Source organism: Neovison vison, chromosome 1, assembly GCF_020171115.1.
Source record: "Neovison vison isolate M4711 chromosome 1, ASM_NN_V1, whole genome shotgun sequence".
In the NCBI taxonomy this organism is placed as follows: domain Eukaryota; kingdom Metazoa; phylum Chordata; class Mammalia; order Carnivora; family Mustelidae; genus Neogale; species Neogale vison.
Window position 1 is genome coordinate 197859691 of NC_058091.1, and position 16862 is coordinate 197876552.

Sequence of the window (16862 nt, forward strand, 5' to 3'; positions counted from 1 at the left end):
ACAATCAACAAAACTATAAGGCAGCCTACAGAATAGAAGAAGATATTTGTAAATGACATATTGGACAAAGGGTTAGTATCCAAAATCTGTAAAGAACTTATCAAAGCAATGCCCCCCAAACCAAATAATCCAGTTAAGAAATGGGCAGAAGACATGAATAGATGCTTTTCCAAAGAAGACATCAGATGGCTAACAGACACATGAGAAGATGCTCCACATCACTCATCATCAGGGAAATACAAATCAAAACCACGACGAGATGCCACTTCACACCTATCAGAATGGCTAACATTAACAACTCAAGAAACAACAGGTGTTGGCAAGGATGCAGGGTAAGGGGAACCCTCTTGCACTGTTGGTGGGGATACAAACTGGTGCGGCCACTCTGGAGAACAATATGGAGGTTTCTCAGAAAGTTTAAAATAGAACTACCTACCCTATGACCCAGGAATTGCTCTATCAGGATACAAAATTCAAAGGGGGTACATTCACCCTGGTTCAAAGGGGTACATGCACCCTGGTGTTGATAGCAGCATTACCAACAATAGCTAAACTGTGGAGAGAGCCCAAATGTCCATCCATTAATGAATGGATAAAGATGATGTGGGACACACACATACACACACACAAAGGAATATTACTCAGCCATAAAAAGAATGATATCTAGCCATTTGCAATGATGTGGATGCAGCTAGAGTGTGTTATGCTAAGTGAAATAAGTCAGTCAGAGAAAGTCAAATACCATATGATCTCACTCATATGTGGAATTTAAGAAAGAAAACAGAAGAACATATGGGAAGGGAGGGGGAGGGAGAGAGGGAAGTGAACCATAAGAGAGTCATAACGATAGAGAACAAACTGAGGGTTGATGGAGGGAGGTGGTGGGGGGGAGTGGGAGAGATGACCGAAGTGAATTAAGGAGGTACTTTTTGTGATGATCCCTTGGTGTTGTATGTAAGTGATGAATCACTGAACTCTATTCCAGAAACCGATATTGCACTGTACGTTAACTGAGTAAAATTTGGCATTTAAAAAAAAGATAAAATAGGTGCATAGTAATATATATAATATGCTGTCTATTTTGTAAAGAGGGGGAAATAAGAATATATTTTCATTTGCTTCTGTCTGCATAAAGGCATACTGAAAGTCTCCCCATCAGCATAATAAAAATGGTTTCAGTGAGGAAATGAAGAATGTGAGAATTGGTGACAGAAGTGGCATGAAAATTCTCAGTGTACACTTTTTTTTAAAAGATTTATTTATCTATTTGAGAGAGAGAGAGAGAGTGCCCCAGGGTGGGGGGAGGGGTTGTTGCGAAGGGAGAGGGAGCAGAAGAGAGAGAATCTCAAGCAGACTCATCTCCAGCGGACTCCTTGCTGAGCGTGGAGCTCAATGCAGGGCTCATTTTGACGACCCTGAGATCATGACCTGAGCTGAAATCAAAACTTGGATGCTTAACTGACTGAGCCACCCAGGCGCTCCTGTATTTTCTTATACAGTTTTGGTTTGTGAATGATACATATCGTATGTATCACCTTAAAAAACAACAACAACAACAAAGGATGAACTATAGTCAATGTCACATTTGAACTTAGATGCAAAGTCAGATGCTGAGTGATTATAGATGACTGTATAGCAGAAAATGCAGCCATGTTTCAGTTTGGGGAAATGTACTAAGAAAGCACATTAGAAGTCCAAAGAGGTAAACAAGTGAACAAATAAAAACCCAAACCAGAAAACAACCAATATGATGATGTAGGCATTTGTTCATGCCTACAAGGCATCTTGTACAGTTAAATATTCATTCCTAATAAAAACTAAATACTAATAAAAACTAATGCAAGTAAGTAGGAATTGATGGATACTTCCTTAATGTGCTTTAACATGTATCAAACCAATAGCCAACTGCAAACAACAAAGACATCTCCTGTATAACCAGAAACCAGAGAAGCTACCTTCTTAATTTTAGCTCAGGTCATGATTTCAGAGTCCTAAGATTGAGCCCCATATTGGGGTCCACACTGAGCATGAAGCTCGCTTAAGATTCTCCCTCTCCCTCTGCCCCTATCCTTGTCCTCTGTTTGCAGGCTTTCCCTTGAAGGAAGGAAGGAAGAAAGGAGGGGGGTAGGGGGAGGAGATGGGACAAAGTAGGACACAGAAGATTTTGCATTAGCTCCTTTAGTTAAGCCAATGACTGAGAAGATGAGAAAGGAGACGCATTTCAGGCAGAAAAGAACACAGATCATATGGAGGCCATACAATATCTTAGAATGAGTTGGGACCTACCTGCTCGTTGTTCAGTATCACTGGGTGTGAGTGCTGAGCCAGGAAACCTGGGGTGAGCTGCAGAGCTAAGCAGGGGCCAGTGTGTAGGTGGCCTTTAAAACCAGGTCAATGAGGGATTTGTATAGTACTTTCTGAGATACAAAGACTACTGTAGGAATGTAACATAATCAACTCACACTTAGCTCCTATCTTTAATAATGATAGCTTCCATGAGAAATTGCTTTGCTTATAATCTTTGGTTCTACAATCTTTGAGGAAAACCCAGAGAGTAAGGCAATAAGAGCAACAGGAAAATCAAGAACCATGGGCTTGCAGTGGGCAGCTGTGTTGGAACAAAGGCAGCGCTCATTAAATATTTGTTAATTCAACTGACAGTGTTCACGGGGTCTATGCACAAGCTGTCATATTTAAACTCTTTGGAAGAAAAGGGTTCTTTTGAAAAATTACCACTTGACTAGGCATTTTGATAAGCTATAACGATCTTCTGGCAGTAACACATAACGTAAGAGTTCCAAATATTTTCAGTTACCTTCACATCCAAATTCTTAGAAACAGTTTCTAGGGCAGACATAAAATCTTGAATTGTTTTTTCAGTTTTCCGGTGCTCATGTCTGATGAAGTGAATGTCTCCAGAAAGCTTCACAATACTGGAGTCACATCTAGCAGCAAGATGAAAATGGGTTGTGAGATCAATGGGCTCAAACATTTTTTTAATACTACAGTAGGATATGTGCATTGACCTGATGGCAGAAGTTCTAAACTTCTTTCGATGAGGAGTTAGTAGATAGAGGAGCAAACGCAGAAATCTTCCTTTTTCTCTTTTTTCCCTGATGGGAGAAGAATCACTTTGGATAATGATAACATTGATTGAAATCAAAGAACTGTGTGGAAGTAGATGAAGACATTGGGAGAAAATGGGGAGAATTTTAGATTTTCAGTCTGATATGTTAATTTGGTTATAGGAGTTCCAATAGATTTTAATGTTTTGGGAGTACTCCCTGCTGCCTCTGGTGAGGCAAAATTGGAGGTTTTTCCTATTCTGTATTGCCTTCTGAGTCACCCTTCCTCCATTTAGTCTCTTTTGTTGACTCCAAGATTGTCAATTCTCTTCTGGCTACAGAGTCCCAGGTCGCCATCATCTTCCAACCCATCTTTAGAAAGCAGTTTCCAGGGGTGCCTGGGGGGTTCAGTGGGTTAAAGCCTCTGCCTTTGGCTCAGGTTATGATCTCAGGGTCCTGGAATCAAGCCCCACATGGGGCTCTTTGCTCAGCAGGGAGCCTGCTTCCTCCTCTCTCTCTGCCTGCCTCTCTGCCTACTTGTGGTCTCTGTCTGTCAAACAAATAAATACAATCTTTAAAAAATATATAAATAAAAGTTAAAAACCATTTGCCTCCTCTCAGTGCCAATCAAAACTCCTGTCCCTCGAGGGGTCTCAGTCAAGTGTTGTCTTCCATTAGGACAAAAACAATTCACGCTAACATGGGAATAAAGTTTTAGTCCCCCAATTGCATTGGTATCTTGAGGAAGCAACTCCAGTGAAGTGGGGTTGGAGTTGAAGATGAACCATCTTCCCAGCGTGTCAGGGAACCCCACTGCATTATCAGCACTCAAGGCTTCTCCTGGGAGAGGATGGGTTACATATTGTATTATCCTTTCAATTCATGCATATATGCATGAAAGATAGGATACAGAACGCTGAGAGACTGTGTCTTTTATACAAAGTTATCAGAGATCACTTTGAGGTTTGTGATTTTATAAAATAACTCTTTTGACTGTCCTCAAATAATATTTATTAGGAAGCACATTTTCATGTTGTCATGCTGAGTGCTATAAATACTGTTTGTTTTATAGCTGTCAATATTTTTTAGGATCTGGAAATGGATTTGTTTTTCTTAAGATTTTTGGTGCCAAAGCTGAGACAGAAGTGAGTAAGATGGTAATTTTGCCCGAGAAATCCCTTCAAGAGATACCAGGGGACTGTTGTGGTGGGGGCGGGAGGGGGTGGTGGGGAGAGAATGCTGGGAACAAGAATTAGGAATTAAATCTGATCAAAAATGGGAACGGGCTTGTAAGGCACCAGTGATAGGCAAAAGCCGTTTGGTAGTAGAAACTGTTGTTGTCAAAACAAGTTCTGTGGGCAGCTAGTTAGGATGATCTTACGTGAATCCACATTAAGATCCCCAAAGATGGGCGCCTGGGTGGCTCAGTGGGTTAAACCGCTGCCTTCGCTCAGGTCGTGATCCCGGGGTCCTGGGATCGAGTCCCACATCAGGCTCCCTGCTCAGAGGGGAGCCTGCTTTCCCCCCTCTCTCTCTGCCTGCCTCTCTACCTACTAGTGCTCTCTTGCCTGTCAAATTAAAAAAAAAAAAAAAAATTAAAAAAAAAAAAAAAAGATCCCCAAAGATTACACAGAAAGAGTGGCTGCTGTCACGGCTCCGTGCCACTCCTCCCCCAAAGTCCTCCCTCCTTATCCGACCGTCAGAGACAACTAGTCTGTGCCTTGTAGCCTAATGGTTAAGAAGTGGTCCCTGGTATCACAATGACCTGGCATTGAATCTGCTACTTTCTAGCTTGATCTGTTATTCAAGGATAAAAGGAGGAACAAATAGACAGGATTTAGCCAGAACCTTGCACTGAGGAAGCTCCCCTACCCGATCAACAGCTGTATTTATTCTTTCCTGCCTTCCCACACAGACACGCACACCGCCAACCTAACGCCACACGCTGATTTGTTTTGTCTACCTGGTTGTCTAATGATTCTTTATTCCTGATGTCCAGTCACTTCAACCAGGATATCTTGACTGAATTGTTCTTATAGCCATGTTTCTGGGATTACGGCCTTGATCTACAGGTTCAAATCTCTGTTTTAAGAAAGCTTTCTTCTCTTACACCCATGAACAGTTTTTTCCTGAAGGATCCATTCTTTCTTCTTGAGGAAGTTCCTGTAGGGTCTATGTTGAATGAGTTTTACCTGTCTGTTGTATATATCAATTTTTGATAGTCATTTTTGTATTGAAAAACATTTTCTTTTCATTTTTTTATGGTTTGCTCATGTTTGCTTTTTAAAAAATAAATTAGTATTATTTTTAGTTGTATTCATTCTATTTGGAGGGCTTCCAAAGCATATTTAATCTCTGTGATATTTCAGGGTTATGTTTTCTTTTTCCTCCACCTTAATCCTGAGCAATTCTAGTTCATCTTCTATCTCGTTCTTTTATGTGATCATCTCTTTTGGGGGGAAGCACTTTTATTTCTTATTTTTTTAAATTATTTTTACTTTATGAAGCTAAAACATGCCTATAGTTTAGAAGTCAGTAAAAACTAAAAGGCTAATAACAAACCATAGTGGCTCCTTGCTCTGCTCCTTCCTGCTGCTCTCAGGTCTCCCCAGACACAGGGGCCCCCAGTTTCAGAGGTTCCTGGTGCAGCCAGCTCCTATCCCTTTTGAGAATTCTGAGCTGCAAAAACACATCCTTCTCAGCTTACCACACAGGTTTAAAGTTGGTTTTATTATGTCTTCTAATTCAGTTTCCACATGTCTATCTGTTTTCTAGGTTCCAAGATTTCCATGCTGATATCCTCTGTCTTTGTGGGTATGTTTTAAAGACAAACATTAGGGGCCCCTGGGTGGCTCAGTGGGTTAAAGCCTCTGCCTTCAGCTCAGGTCATGATCCCAGGGTCCTGGGATCGAGCCTGCATCGAGCCCCGCATCGGGCTCTCTGCTCAGCAGGGACTCTGCTTCCCCCCGCCCCTGCCTGCCTCTCTGCCTACTTGTGATCTCTGTCAAATAAATAAATAAAATCTTTAAAAAAAAAAAAAAAAGAGTACATGTGACTGTCCATTCAGCAATCTTTTATCTCTTTCTTTTGTTCTTAACTTCTTTGAAACCAGGAGAACCTTTGGTTTGAAATCGTCCTGTGTTTTTCTGGTTAATTCCTCTCACTGGGGTATGTTTAGCAATCTTACGTTTCTGTCTGTCTATTGACGGTGGTGGTGGCAATTTTTATGCAGAGCCTAGATTCTTCCTAGCTATCACTTCTACATCTTTGAATGATTCTGACCTCCTGCAGGTCACCAAGTGTGTGTTTGGTGAGGACACATCCTCCACATAGGTTTGTGATATGAAATCTGTTATTTCTCTAGTCCTGGTTGGGGGTGGGGGGGAGGGTACATCTCCCCATTTTGTCCTCAAACACTAGACTGGTATATTTCATAGCCTATCATTGAGTCCTAGGATTCTCTGTTGTGACACTACAGGCCTTCTCCAATTCTGCCTGTAGCGGGTCAGTATGTCTCTCAGATGTGACTTTGCAAACACAGAGGTAGGTCCCGGAGATTGTGTCCTCAGCTCCACTCCCCTGACACTGTGTTACTGACCTGAATCTCTAAACGGCCATTTCCTCTCTCTCCTATTTCCCATCTGAGCTCCTAGGTAATATTGCTCTGTTCAAATTATTTGGTCTATTAGGACTTGGCCTCTTGATTTGGAGCAAATCATTATGTTTAAGGTTGGGGGAGGACTCCATTCGTCCAGACATCACGGTATGTGGTAAGTGGACTTTGTGGTCAGCTGTTGTGGCAACCTCCAAGTTATATTAAAGTTGGAGTTTTTGTTTCCTTTCCTATGTTTTTAACTGGGTTTAAGTTGTCTCGAGTGAGAGAAGTGACGTGAAAATATTTTTATTCAATTATCCTTAATCAGAAGTTCCTACTCGCACAGGTTTTAAAAGTTGACAATATCCATGATATGGTTAGTGTTCTCCAAAGAATATGACTTTTGCTTTAAGTCACCTACCAACGGAATTTATTATTTTTTCATAAGCAAATCTGTCTTTGAGTCCCAAATCACCAAATGTGGCTGGAAGTTTGGCCTCCCTCTGGCTGCAGCTACAGACTGTAAATCATAGCCATCCCTATGGGAATTCTTTACATATTTGCTTTTCCTCATTTGCCCTTGAGACTCTCATCTACCACATAGAGGAGAGGGTATCAAAAGCAGACCAGACAATTTTGAAACCTCATTTCATCGCAAGTACTTGCTTTTAAACTGCCACTTCTTTTAGAATAGGAAATAAGTTGCAAAATTCAAAGCACATTGCCGTTATTAAATACTGAGTTTGAATTATTCAGCAGTAGAAAGTTTGCTAGGAATTATGTTAGAATAATCAACTTAATCTCAGTTATGCCAAAATATAACTGGAATGAAGGTCAATATATGTGGAAAGACAGTCATTAATTCGGTCTCAGCTTGTCCATTTGCCACTTGCTTGGCAAAATTACACAAAACGGGAGAGGATGGGCGAGTTGAAGTCTCACGGCTTTCAGCCAGGTTCTGTCTCAGATTAACAAATAGATTTAAGAAATTTTCCTAAAAGACAGATGTTCCAAGAAAAAATAAGACCTTCTCCTAAAATCACTACTTAAGATTCATGGGGAAGATAATTAAGAAATTGAAGAAAAAGATGGAGGACTAGGAGGCCCTTGGTTTCCCTTTCTCCTCTGGATGCACTAAATAAACAGCTTCACACAGATGAAGTACCTCTGAGAAAAATCCAGAAACTAATATAAAGACTACTATGTATCAGGCAACTAAGAAAATACTGAAATGGGTAGGAAAAGCTGAGACACACTCATGCTGTAAACACCTTTCTTGGCACAGGGCCTTCCTTAAAATGGCGGGGGGGGGGGACCCCTGAAATCCCTGAGGAGTGACAGGTTTGAACCACACAGCCACTTGAGAGACTGGCTTCCAAATAACCCAATTCTAAGAGCTGAGGGGGCTCATTTGCTAGTCCCTTGGGACCATAGAAAACAAAGAGTTAGTTTTAAACAACCACCAAAATTTAAAAATCAACAAAGGATCTGAGTAGACATTTATGCAAAGATGACATACAAAAGACCAACAGGTACAATGAGAGGTACTTGACATCACTGATCATCACAAAGCTGCAGATCAAAGCCACAATGAGATGTCATCTTACACCTGTTACAATGGCTATTGTCAAAATAATAAAAAGATAATAGACAGTGACTAGTTTGTCCTAGGTATTGATCAACTAATGTGGAGAAAAGAAAACTCTTGTGTAGTGTTGGTAGGAATGTAAATTGGTACAGCCATTGTAGAAAACAGGATGAAAGTTCTTCAGGAAACTGAAAATAGAACTATTATATCATCCTGCAACCCCTCTTCTGGATATATATCCAAAGGAAATGAAATCAGTACTTGGAAGAAATATCTGAACTCCCACATTCATTGCAGCAATACTCATAATAGCCAAGAAATGGAAACAACCTAAGTGTCTGTTGACAGATGAATCAATAAAGAAATTGTGAGATACACACACACACACACACACACACACACATTCTGATTATTACTTAGACTCCAGAAAGGAGACATTGCCATTCGTGATACGTGGATAAAACCAGAGGACATCATGCTAAGTTAATGAAGGTAGATGCAGGAAGAAAAAAAAAATACATCATCTCATATAGAATCTGAAAACGTAAAATACATTGAAGCAGAGGGTAGAATGGTGCTTATCCAGGGTGAGGAGGTGGGGGAAATGGGGAAATACTAAGTCAAAGAGTACAAAGTTGCAATTAGGTAGGAAGAATATGCCTAGAGACCTAATATACTCTGTGATGACTATCATTAATAATGTTGTATTGAAGAATATATATATATATATATATTCCATATAACCTTCTACATTTCAGATGCTCCAGTCACAAACATAAAATGGTAACTACGTGAGGAGAAGGTATATTAATGAGCTTGACTGTAGTAATCATTTTAGTATGCATATATATATCAAATCATCATGTTGTAGACTTTAAATATAAATAGATTTTATTTTTAAGAAAGGAGACAAAAAAATTAGATCAGAGCAGAAAGAGTTGCATATCTTGTTCTTGATATTATTCCATAGTCCTATGTCATAGTTCATTTAAATCTGTTATTTTGTCTTATATGTAAAGCAGGATTTACAGAAATTGAAGAGTCGGTTTGTGAGCAGTTTGCAGAAAGAATAAATAGTTGAGGCATCATCAGCACACCACCAAAGGAAACCAAATTCCAAGTTTTTTCAAAACAGATATTAGGTGTTTATCTTTGCAAAATCATGGCACGTCTAGATCTGATGGTGGGTTTGCTCATGTTTGTTTTATCATCTTGTTTCATGACTTACCCAAATATTATAAAATTGCCTTCGTGTATATCAAATATGATATAATGAAATAGAGAAGCTTGTATATTTTATTTTTTAAGAGATTTTATTTATTTATTTGACACAGAGAGAGAGATCACAAGTAGGCAGAGAGGCAGGCAGAGAGAGAGGGGGAAGCAGGCTCCCTGCTGAGCAGAGCCCGATGTGGGACTCGATCCCAGGACCCTGAGATCAGGACCTGAGCCAAAGGCAGAGGCTTAACCACTGAGCCATCCAGGTGCCCCAAGAAGTTTGTATATTTTAGATGTATAAACATATATTTATAAATAATATAATTACATCTCTGTGTGTGTATACACACATAGGTACAATTCCTGTAGATTCTGTTTTCCTAATGTCTGGTACCTGCTCTGGACTTTCATGGCTAGTGCTTTAGTTTCAGCCCTTGACATTTGGCACCTTGATTACAGCAATAGGCTTCCTTTCATTTTCACACTTCCTTTCTGTACCCCAGCAATTCAACTAATACTAGAATGTCACTAAATATCTCATCTCCTTACTCACGATCTTCCCATGGTTCCTTATAACCTTCTACATGAAATTCCTATCTCTTACCTTGGCCCACAAGATCCCTCAGCTTCCAATCTGGACCCCCTGTGAGCTTCATCTCCCCATCTCCCATCTCTCTCTAAATGCAAGCCCCAGATACCAAAACTAAAACACACTTCTCACAGGTATCCCCTTGAACCTGTCATAGTAATTCATCCCTCAGTTCTTTTGCATGTATTATTCCTCCTATATGAAGGGCATTTCTCATCCTTCCTTATCTAGCAAACTTCTATAGATCCTTCAAAACTCATCTCAAGTGTCACCTCCTTCAGGAAGACTTCCCTATGCCTCAATCTGATTTGGATATTCCCATGGCACCACAGTCTCTCATTGTAGAGTTCATCTCATTCCTTACATTTGGAGCTTGTTTCCCCAGGTAGATCATAAACCTGGGGCCATAGGGAATTGAAAGTGGACCATGTTGCTGAATCCCTGAATCCCAGCATAGCCTGGCATATAACATAGAGCTTAATGCATTTTTTTGTTGTTGTTAAGTCGAACAGATAGATACCCTAAGAGAAGTTTGTCCTAGGTATTGATCAACTAATCCTTATTTGGTCATTAACATCGCAGAGCAGGTTAACAAAATGGAGGCTGGGTATTCCAAGAGAGAGGAAGCAGGGAAGAAGATGTAGTGTTGCAAAGGTGTCTATAGTCAGCCATTCACAAGTGAGCTTTTATATGCCTATTAAAGTGGTCCTGCCATTGTCAAGACCCACAGATTTTTGCTAACCTGTGCAGCATTAATTCTTTTGATTCAGAAATAGCATTTGAAAGATGTTCCTCAAAACTTTATCCCATTAGGAAGTAAATCCCTTTTGTTAGATTTTTATATGTTATTCTTACATATTTTAAACGTTTGAAGAATTAGAATTTGACACATCTTGGAATTTTGTTTGTGGCTATGAGGGCTGTGTCTTTGTATAAGATGTTGGTATTTGGACAGTCAAGGGCTATAAAGACATATCATCCTTGTCACGTTCAGATGGAACCAAACTGGATGTTGTGTAGAAGGGATCTCTTATAAAAACCTCAAGTCTCACGGGTGGTGAGAGGCTTTCACACTTTCTCAATTACTACCTTGTCAGTTTAGCTTCATGTAAAGACACGATCTACTGTCCTGCTACGTGGAACTTGTTTGGGAATGAGAATTCTGTGGGCAAGAACTGACGATCTGCTACCTGTTTCTTCTCACCTGGCTACCCTTCCTCGAAGATCTCCAACTCCTTGAACGTGTTTGGTGTTAAGCTCCTGTACTGCAAAATTAGTTCCTGTGGCCACCTGGTCTCGGGCTCTTATTTGGTCTTCCAAAACCTGTAAATTTGAGTGAAAATTCCCATTAGTTTCCCATCAAACATGGTAAGGAAATAGAGATTAAAGCAGAGGCTATCAAACCGAATGCCTTTCCTAACTAGGCGGATAGTGTACATGAGTGAGAGAGTCCTACGTCAGAGAGAGAGGCAGTCCCTGCCTTACCTGAGGGGGCAGGGATGGCCTGATCTCAACAGACTGTTGCCAGGAAGGAATAATAGCTCAGTAGTATTTCAACACAAGCCAGAAATCTAGATGTTATGTTAAACATTTCAATTTTTTAAAAAAGACTTATTTCAGAAAGAGAGTGAGCACAAGCATGAATGAGGGGAGGGGCAGAGGGACAGAGAGAATCCCAGTGGACTCCTTGCTGAATGTGCAGCCTGATACGGGGCCGATCTCCTGACCCTGAGACTATGACCAGAGCCAAAACTGAGTCAGAAGTTTAACCGACTGAGCCATACAGGCACCCCTAAATCTTTCAATTTTTAAAGATTGACATCTTAGTCAAAATCTTTTATAAACACGATATGGGCCAAATAAAACATATTTCTTGTGCTGTAAAAACCCTGAGTGCCATTTGGCCATGACCAATATAAAAGTTTTTCCACAAAAACCTATTTCAGAATTGGTGGTAGGTTTGGAAAAAGGGATCTTTATATGGCATCAGGCAATACCTTTTACAGATTGACTCAGAAGCGAAGTGAAGCTAATACAACTAACACAAGCAAAATCACATGGAGTGAAACAGATTTATATTCTCAGTTTTTTTAGAGAGCACTAGAGATGGGTGGCTTGAAGTGTGTTCAGATTTTGCCCTTGAGTATCCTTAGTCATGTCTTCAAGTTCTGACATAGAGCTAAGTGTCTTACACTACCAGGTTGGTGGTTCCAAGCATAGTAGTTTAAATTTTTTAAAAACTCATATGTAAGTATTAAGTTAAAAATTTAAAAATAATTCTACTTGTCTATTGACAAAATTTCTATCTTACTTGACATTCAAATTCTGATGTGAAGTGAAGATATATAAAATAATTTGTATTTATTCATAAAAAGTGAGAGTATAAGACAAGTTCATGATTTGGGGAAACGTTTTAGTTGCCCTATTTGAATAGGGCCTGAACTATGTTTAAATTTATGTTTATGATTTTTTTGAGGAAAAGGAGGATTTTTGTCACCAATGAATGATAGAAATTTTAGAGACCATATACAGGATCTTTCTCATTTGTAAACTCAGCAGACTGAGAAGACTCAAGGGCAAATAAAATTTTAATTGAAAACATAGAAATGTCCAGAACACTAGCTAGAGTTTTCTGTTTTTATTTGTTTTTTGCGCGTGTGTGGGTGTCTTGGTCCATTCAGGCTGCTCTAACAAAATATCACAGACTGGGAAGCTGCTAAAGAACAGGAATTTATTTCTCACAGTTCTAGAGGCTGAAGGTCCAAGGTCAGGGTGCCGGCATGGCCCCCCTCTGGTGAGAGCCCTCTTCTGGGTTGCAGACTGCCTGCCTACTTCTTTTTTTTTTTTTTTAATTTATTTTTTATTTATTTTCAGCATAACAGTATTCATTATTTTTGCACCACACCCAGTGCTCCATGCAATCTGTGCCCCCTATAATATCTACCACCTGGTACCCCCTGCCCCTTCAAAACCCTCAGATTGTTTTTCAGAGTCCATAGTCTCTCATGGTTCACCTCCCCTTCCAATTTCCCCCACCTTCCTTCTCCTCTCTATCTCCCCATGTCCTCCATGCTATTTGTTATGCTCCACAAATAAGTGAAACCATATGATAATTGACTCTCTCTGCTTGACTTATTTCACTCAGCATAATCTCTTCCAGTCCCGCCCATGTTGCTACAAAAGTTGGGTATCCGTCCTTTCTGATGGAGGCATAATACTCCATAGTGTATATGGACCACATCTTCCTTATCCATTTGTCCATTGAAGGGCATCTTGGTTCTTCCCACAGTTTGGCGACTGTGGTCATTGCTGCTATAAAATTGGGGTACAGATGGCCCTTCTTTTCACTACATCTGTATCTTTGGGGTAAATACCCAGTAGTGCAATTGCAGGGTCATAGGGAAGTTCTATTTTTAATTTCTTGAGGAATCTCCACACTGTTCTACAAAGAGGTTGCACAAACTTGCATTCCCACCGACAGTGGAAGAGGGTTCCCCTTTCTCCACATCCCCTCCAACACACATTGTTTCCTGTCTTGCTAATTTTGGCCATTCTAACTGGTGTAAGGTGACATCTCAATGTGGTTTTAATTTGAAAAACAAAAATAAAACGGGGGGCATTACGTTACCTGATTTCAAGCTTTACTACAAAGCTGTGATCACCAAGACAGCATGGTACTGGCATAAAAACAGACACATAGACCAGTGGAACAGAGTAGAGAGCCCAGATATGGACTCTCAACTCTATAGTCAAATAATCTTCGACAAAACAGGAAAAAATATACAGTGGAAAAAAGACAGTCTCTTCAATCAATGGTGCTGGGAAAACTGGGCAGCTATATGTAGAAGAATGAAATTCGACCGTTCTCTTACACCGTACACAAAGATAAACTCAAAATGGATAAAAGACCTCAATGTGAGACAGGAATCCATCAGAATCCTAGAGGAGAACATAGGCAGTAATCTCTTCAATATCAGCCACAGCAATTTCTTTCAAGATATGTCTCCAAAGGCAAAGGAAACAAAAGCGAAAATGAACTTTTGGGACTTCATCAAAATCAAAAGCTTCTGCACAGCAAAGGAAACAGTCAAGAAAACAAAGACGCAACCCACGGAATGGGAGAAGATATTTGCAAATGACAGTACAGACAAAAGGTTGATATCCAGGATCTATAAAGAACTCCTCAAACTCAACACACACAAAACAGATAATCATATAAAAAAATGGGCAGAAGACATGAGCAGACACTTCTCCAGTGAAGACATACAAACGGCTATCAGACACATGAAAAAATGTTCATCATCACTAGCCATCAGGGAGATTCAAATTAAAACCACATTGAGATATCACCTTACACCAGTTAGAAATGCCTGCCTACTTCTTACCATGTCTTCACGTGGTAGAAGGGGCTAGGGAGATCTGTGGATGTTTTTTGTTTTTTTGTTTTTTTGTGTTTTTTTATTAGGAGGGCACTAGTCCTGTTCGTGAGACCCCCCCACCTCCTAATACCATCACATTGGGCATGAGATTTCAAAATGTGAATTTTGGGGGAGAGGGGAGAGACACAGACATTCAGACCGAAGAATAGATATTATTTGGTTTTGTTTCAGTAAAGACTTGCAATGAAAGGGAAGTTGCCCAACTGAACACTGAAACATATGAGACAAGTATAAATGCATCAGTGTAGCTAAGTAGATATGCATACCTAAATAGATCAATGTAATGTAATGAAGGCCTTGGTAAAGGTAAGAAAGACACGATCCTTGAGGCTCACAAATCAGTGGGGAGTGGGGAGAGTTTTACAGATGGTGTTGGGATCTCTGGTTATCTATTCAGAAAACAATCAATTTAGATCCTTACCGACAGACATCAATACAGATTTTAGAAAAGTCGACTGAAAATATAAATAAAAGGTTACACCATAAAAATAACAGATAGTACAGGTGATTATTTCAGTTCTAAATGAAGATATTTTTATTCTTAAAAAATAATGAGAGACCATAGTCTCTCATGGTTCACCTCCCCTTCCAATTTACCCAAATTCCCTACTACTCTCTAACGCCCCTTGTCCTCCATGCTATTGGTTATGCTCCACAAATGAGTGAAACCATATGATAATTGACTCTCTCTGCTTGACTGATTTCACTCAGCATAATCTCTTCCAGTCCCATCCATGTTGCTACAAAAGTTGGATATTCGTCCTTTGTAGAGGGCACGGCTTGCATGGAGCACTGGGTGTGGTGAAAAAAATAGTGAATACTGTCTTTCTGAAAATAAATAAATTGGGAGAAAAAAAATAATGAGAGAAATCTCAGAGCAAAGTATTGGAGTGTTTAACCTTGTGTAAAAGTTGATAGAACCATTGTAAATACAACTAAGGTGTAAACAACAAACTGGAAAACCATTTATAGTAAATGTTATGGCCAAGGATTTCATTTCTGTGCTTCAATCAACACGGACTTGCTGGTGAAAGCCAATGAGGCCTATCTTTTCCCATCTTTGTGTTTGGTGCTTGAGTGTTTGAAATCAATCACAGTAAGAGTATTATCACCATGAAAACAGGTAAACATGACAAACCAAGTTTTTATCTGCCAGATAAATATTTCACTGAAAATATTTCACTGCTGGTTTTAAACATTTGTCAAGGTACCACCGACTATTATCCTCAACTAGTAAAAAAATCTCAACAAATCAAGAATTAAAAAGCACTAAAACTCCAAAAATTAAACTGGCAAAAGGCATTAGTAGATGACTGACAGAGAGAATGCAAATGGTTATAGGAACTTTTAGAAAGTGGGGGAAAAAAAAAGATCTCATTTCTATCCCATCAGTTTAGCAAAGTTAAAACAGCAAATCTCAATGCTGGCATCAGCACAGTGAAAAAGCATTCTCATATAATGCTAATGGAAGTGCAAGTAAGTATCAACTTTCCGGAAACATATTTGTCAGCCTGCATCAAGAGCTTTTCCAGTGTTCACACCCTGGAGTTCCACTTCTAAGAATATACACTATGGAAATAAGCTAAATACAGACATACAGTTATGCACAGAGTTACTTTAATATTAGGATAATAAGTTAGGAAATCATGGTGCATGCACCATGCAAAGAACCTTTAATGACATGTAAGAGTTTATGATGTAATTTAATATTAAAACAGTGCTTATAAATGTAGTCTCACCTGAATGGAAAATGTGGAAGGACTTGGGGGACATGACTTTGGCTGTTTATAGAGATTTCCATTTGCTGGTGGAATTATGAGAATTTTTTGCCCCCCAGGTTTTAAAATTTTTTTCTAAGTTTTCACAATAATTATAGTGAACAAGTATTGCTTTTATAAGTTAAGGCAATGTTATACATAAAGTTCTTTTCTTGAGTTTAAATTAATTTTAAAATTTGTAATTAGCTGCCAGCTTGAAAAACAGATAATTTGGTTATCAAAAGGAATAGCAACTTAAGTGTTACCATTATGGTTGTTTAAAAACAATTTTTTTTTCATCCCTTTCAAAGGCCCAAGTCAAGCTTTAGCTCACACTCAAACCTATCTTGCTGGTCAGTCTGCAAGAGCTGACCAGGCTAATGACTTTACATTAAAAAAAAAAAAAAAAACACCACTGAATAACCTCTATTTCTCTGTACAGTGATTGACACTTTATAGTCTTAATTATTTACTAACGGTAGCCTAGTAGTCTCTTCTTGATAATTTTTTTAAAGATTTTATGTATTTATTTGACAGAGAGACACACACAGCGAGACAGGGAACACAAGCAGGAGGAGTGGGAGAGGGAGAAGCCTGAGCCCCCTCAGTGT

General features: G+C 39.4%; 1 protein-coding gene across 1 annotated transcript in view; it reads right to left on the reverse strand.

Moving 5' to 3' along the window:
- FAM81B (family with sequence similarity 81 member B) overlaps positions 1–16862 on the reverse strand; it is a 53243-nt gene that overhangs the window by 20051 nt on the left and 16330 nt on the right. Inside the window, exons 4-5 of the mRNA XM_044240261.1 lie at positions 11260–11378; positions 2816–2945 (exon numbers count right to left, since the gene is read on the reverse strand). Coding sequence (XP_044096196.1) covers positions 2816–2945; positions 11260–11378 — 249 coding nt within the window. The remainder of the gene's footprint in view (positions 1–2815; positions 2946–11259; positions 11379–16862) is intronic.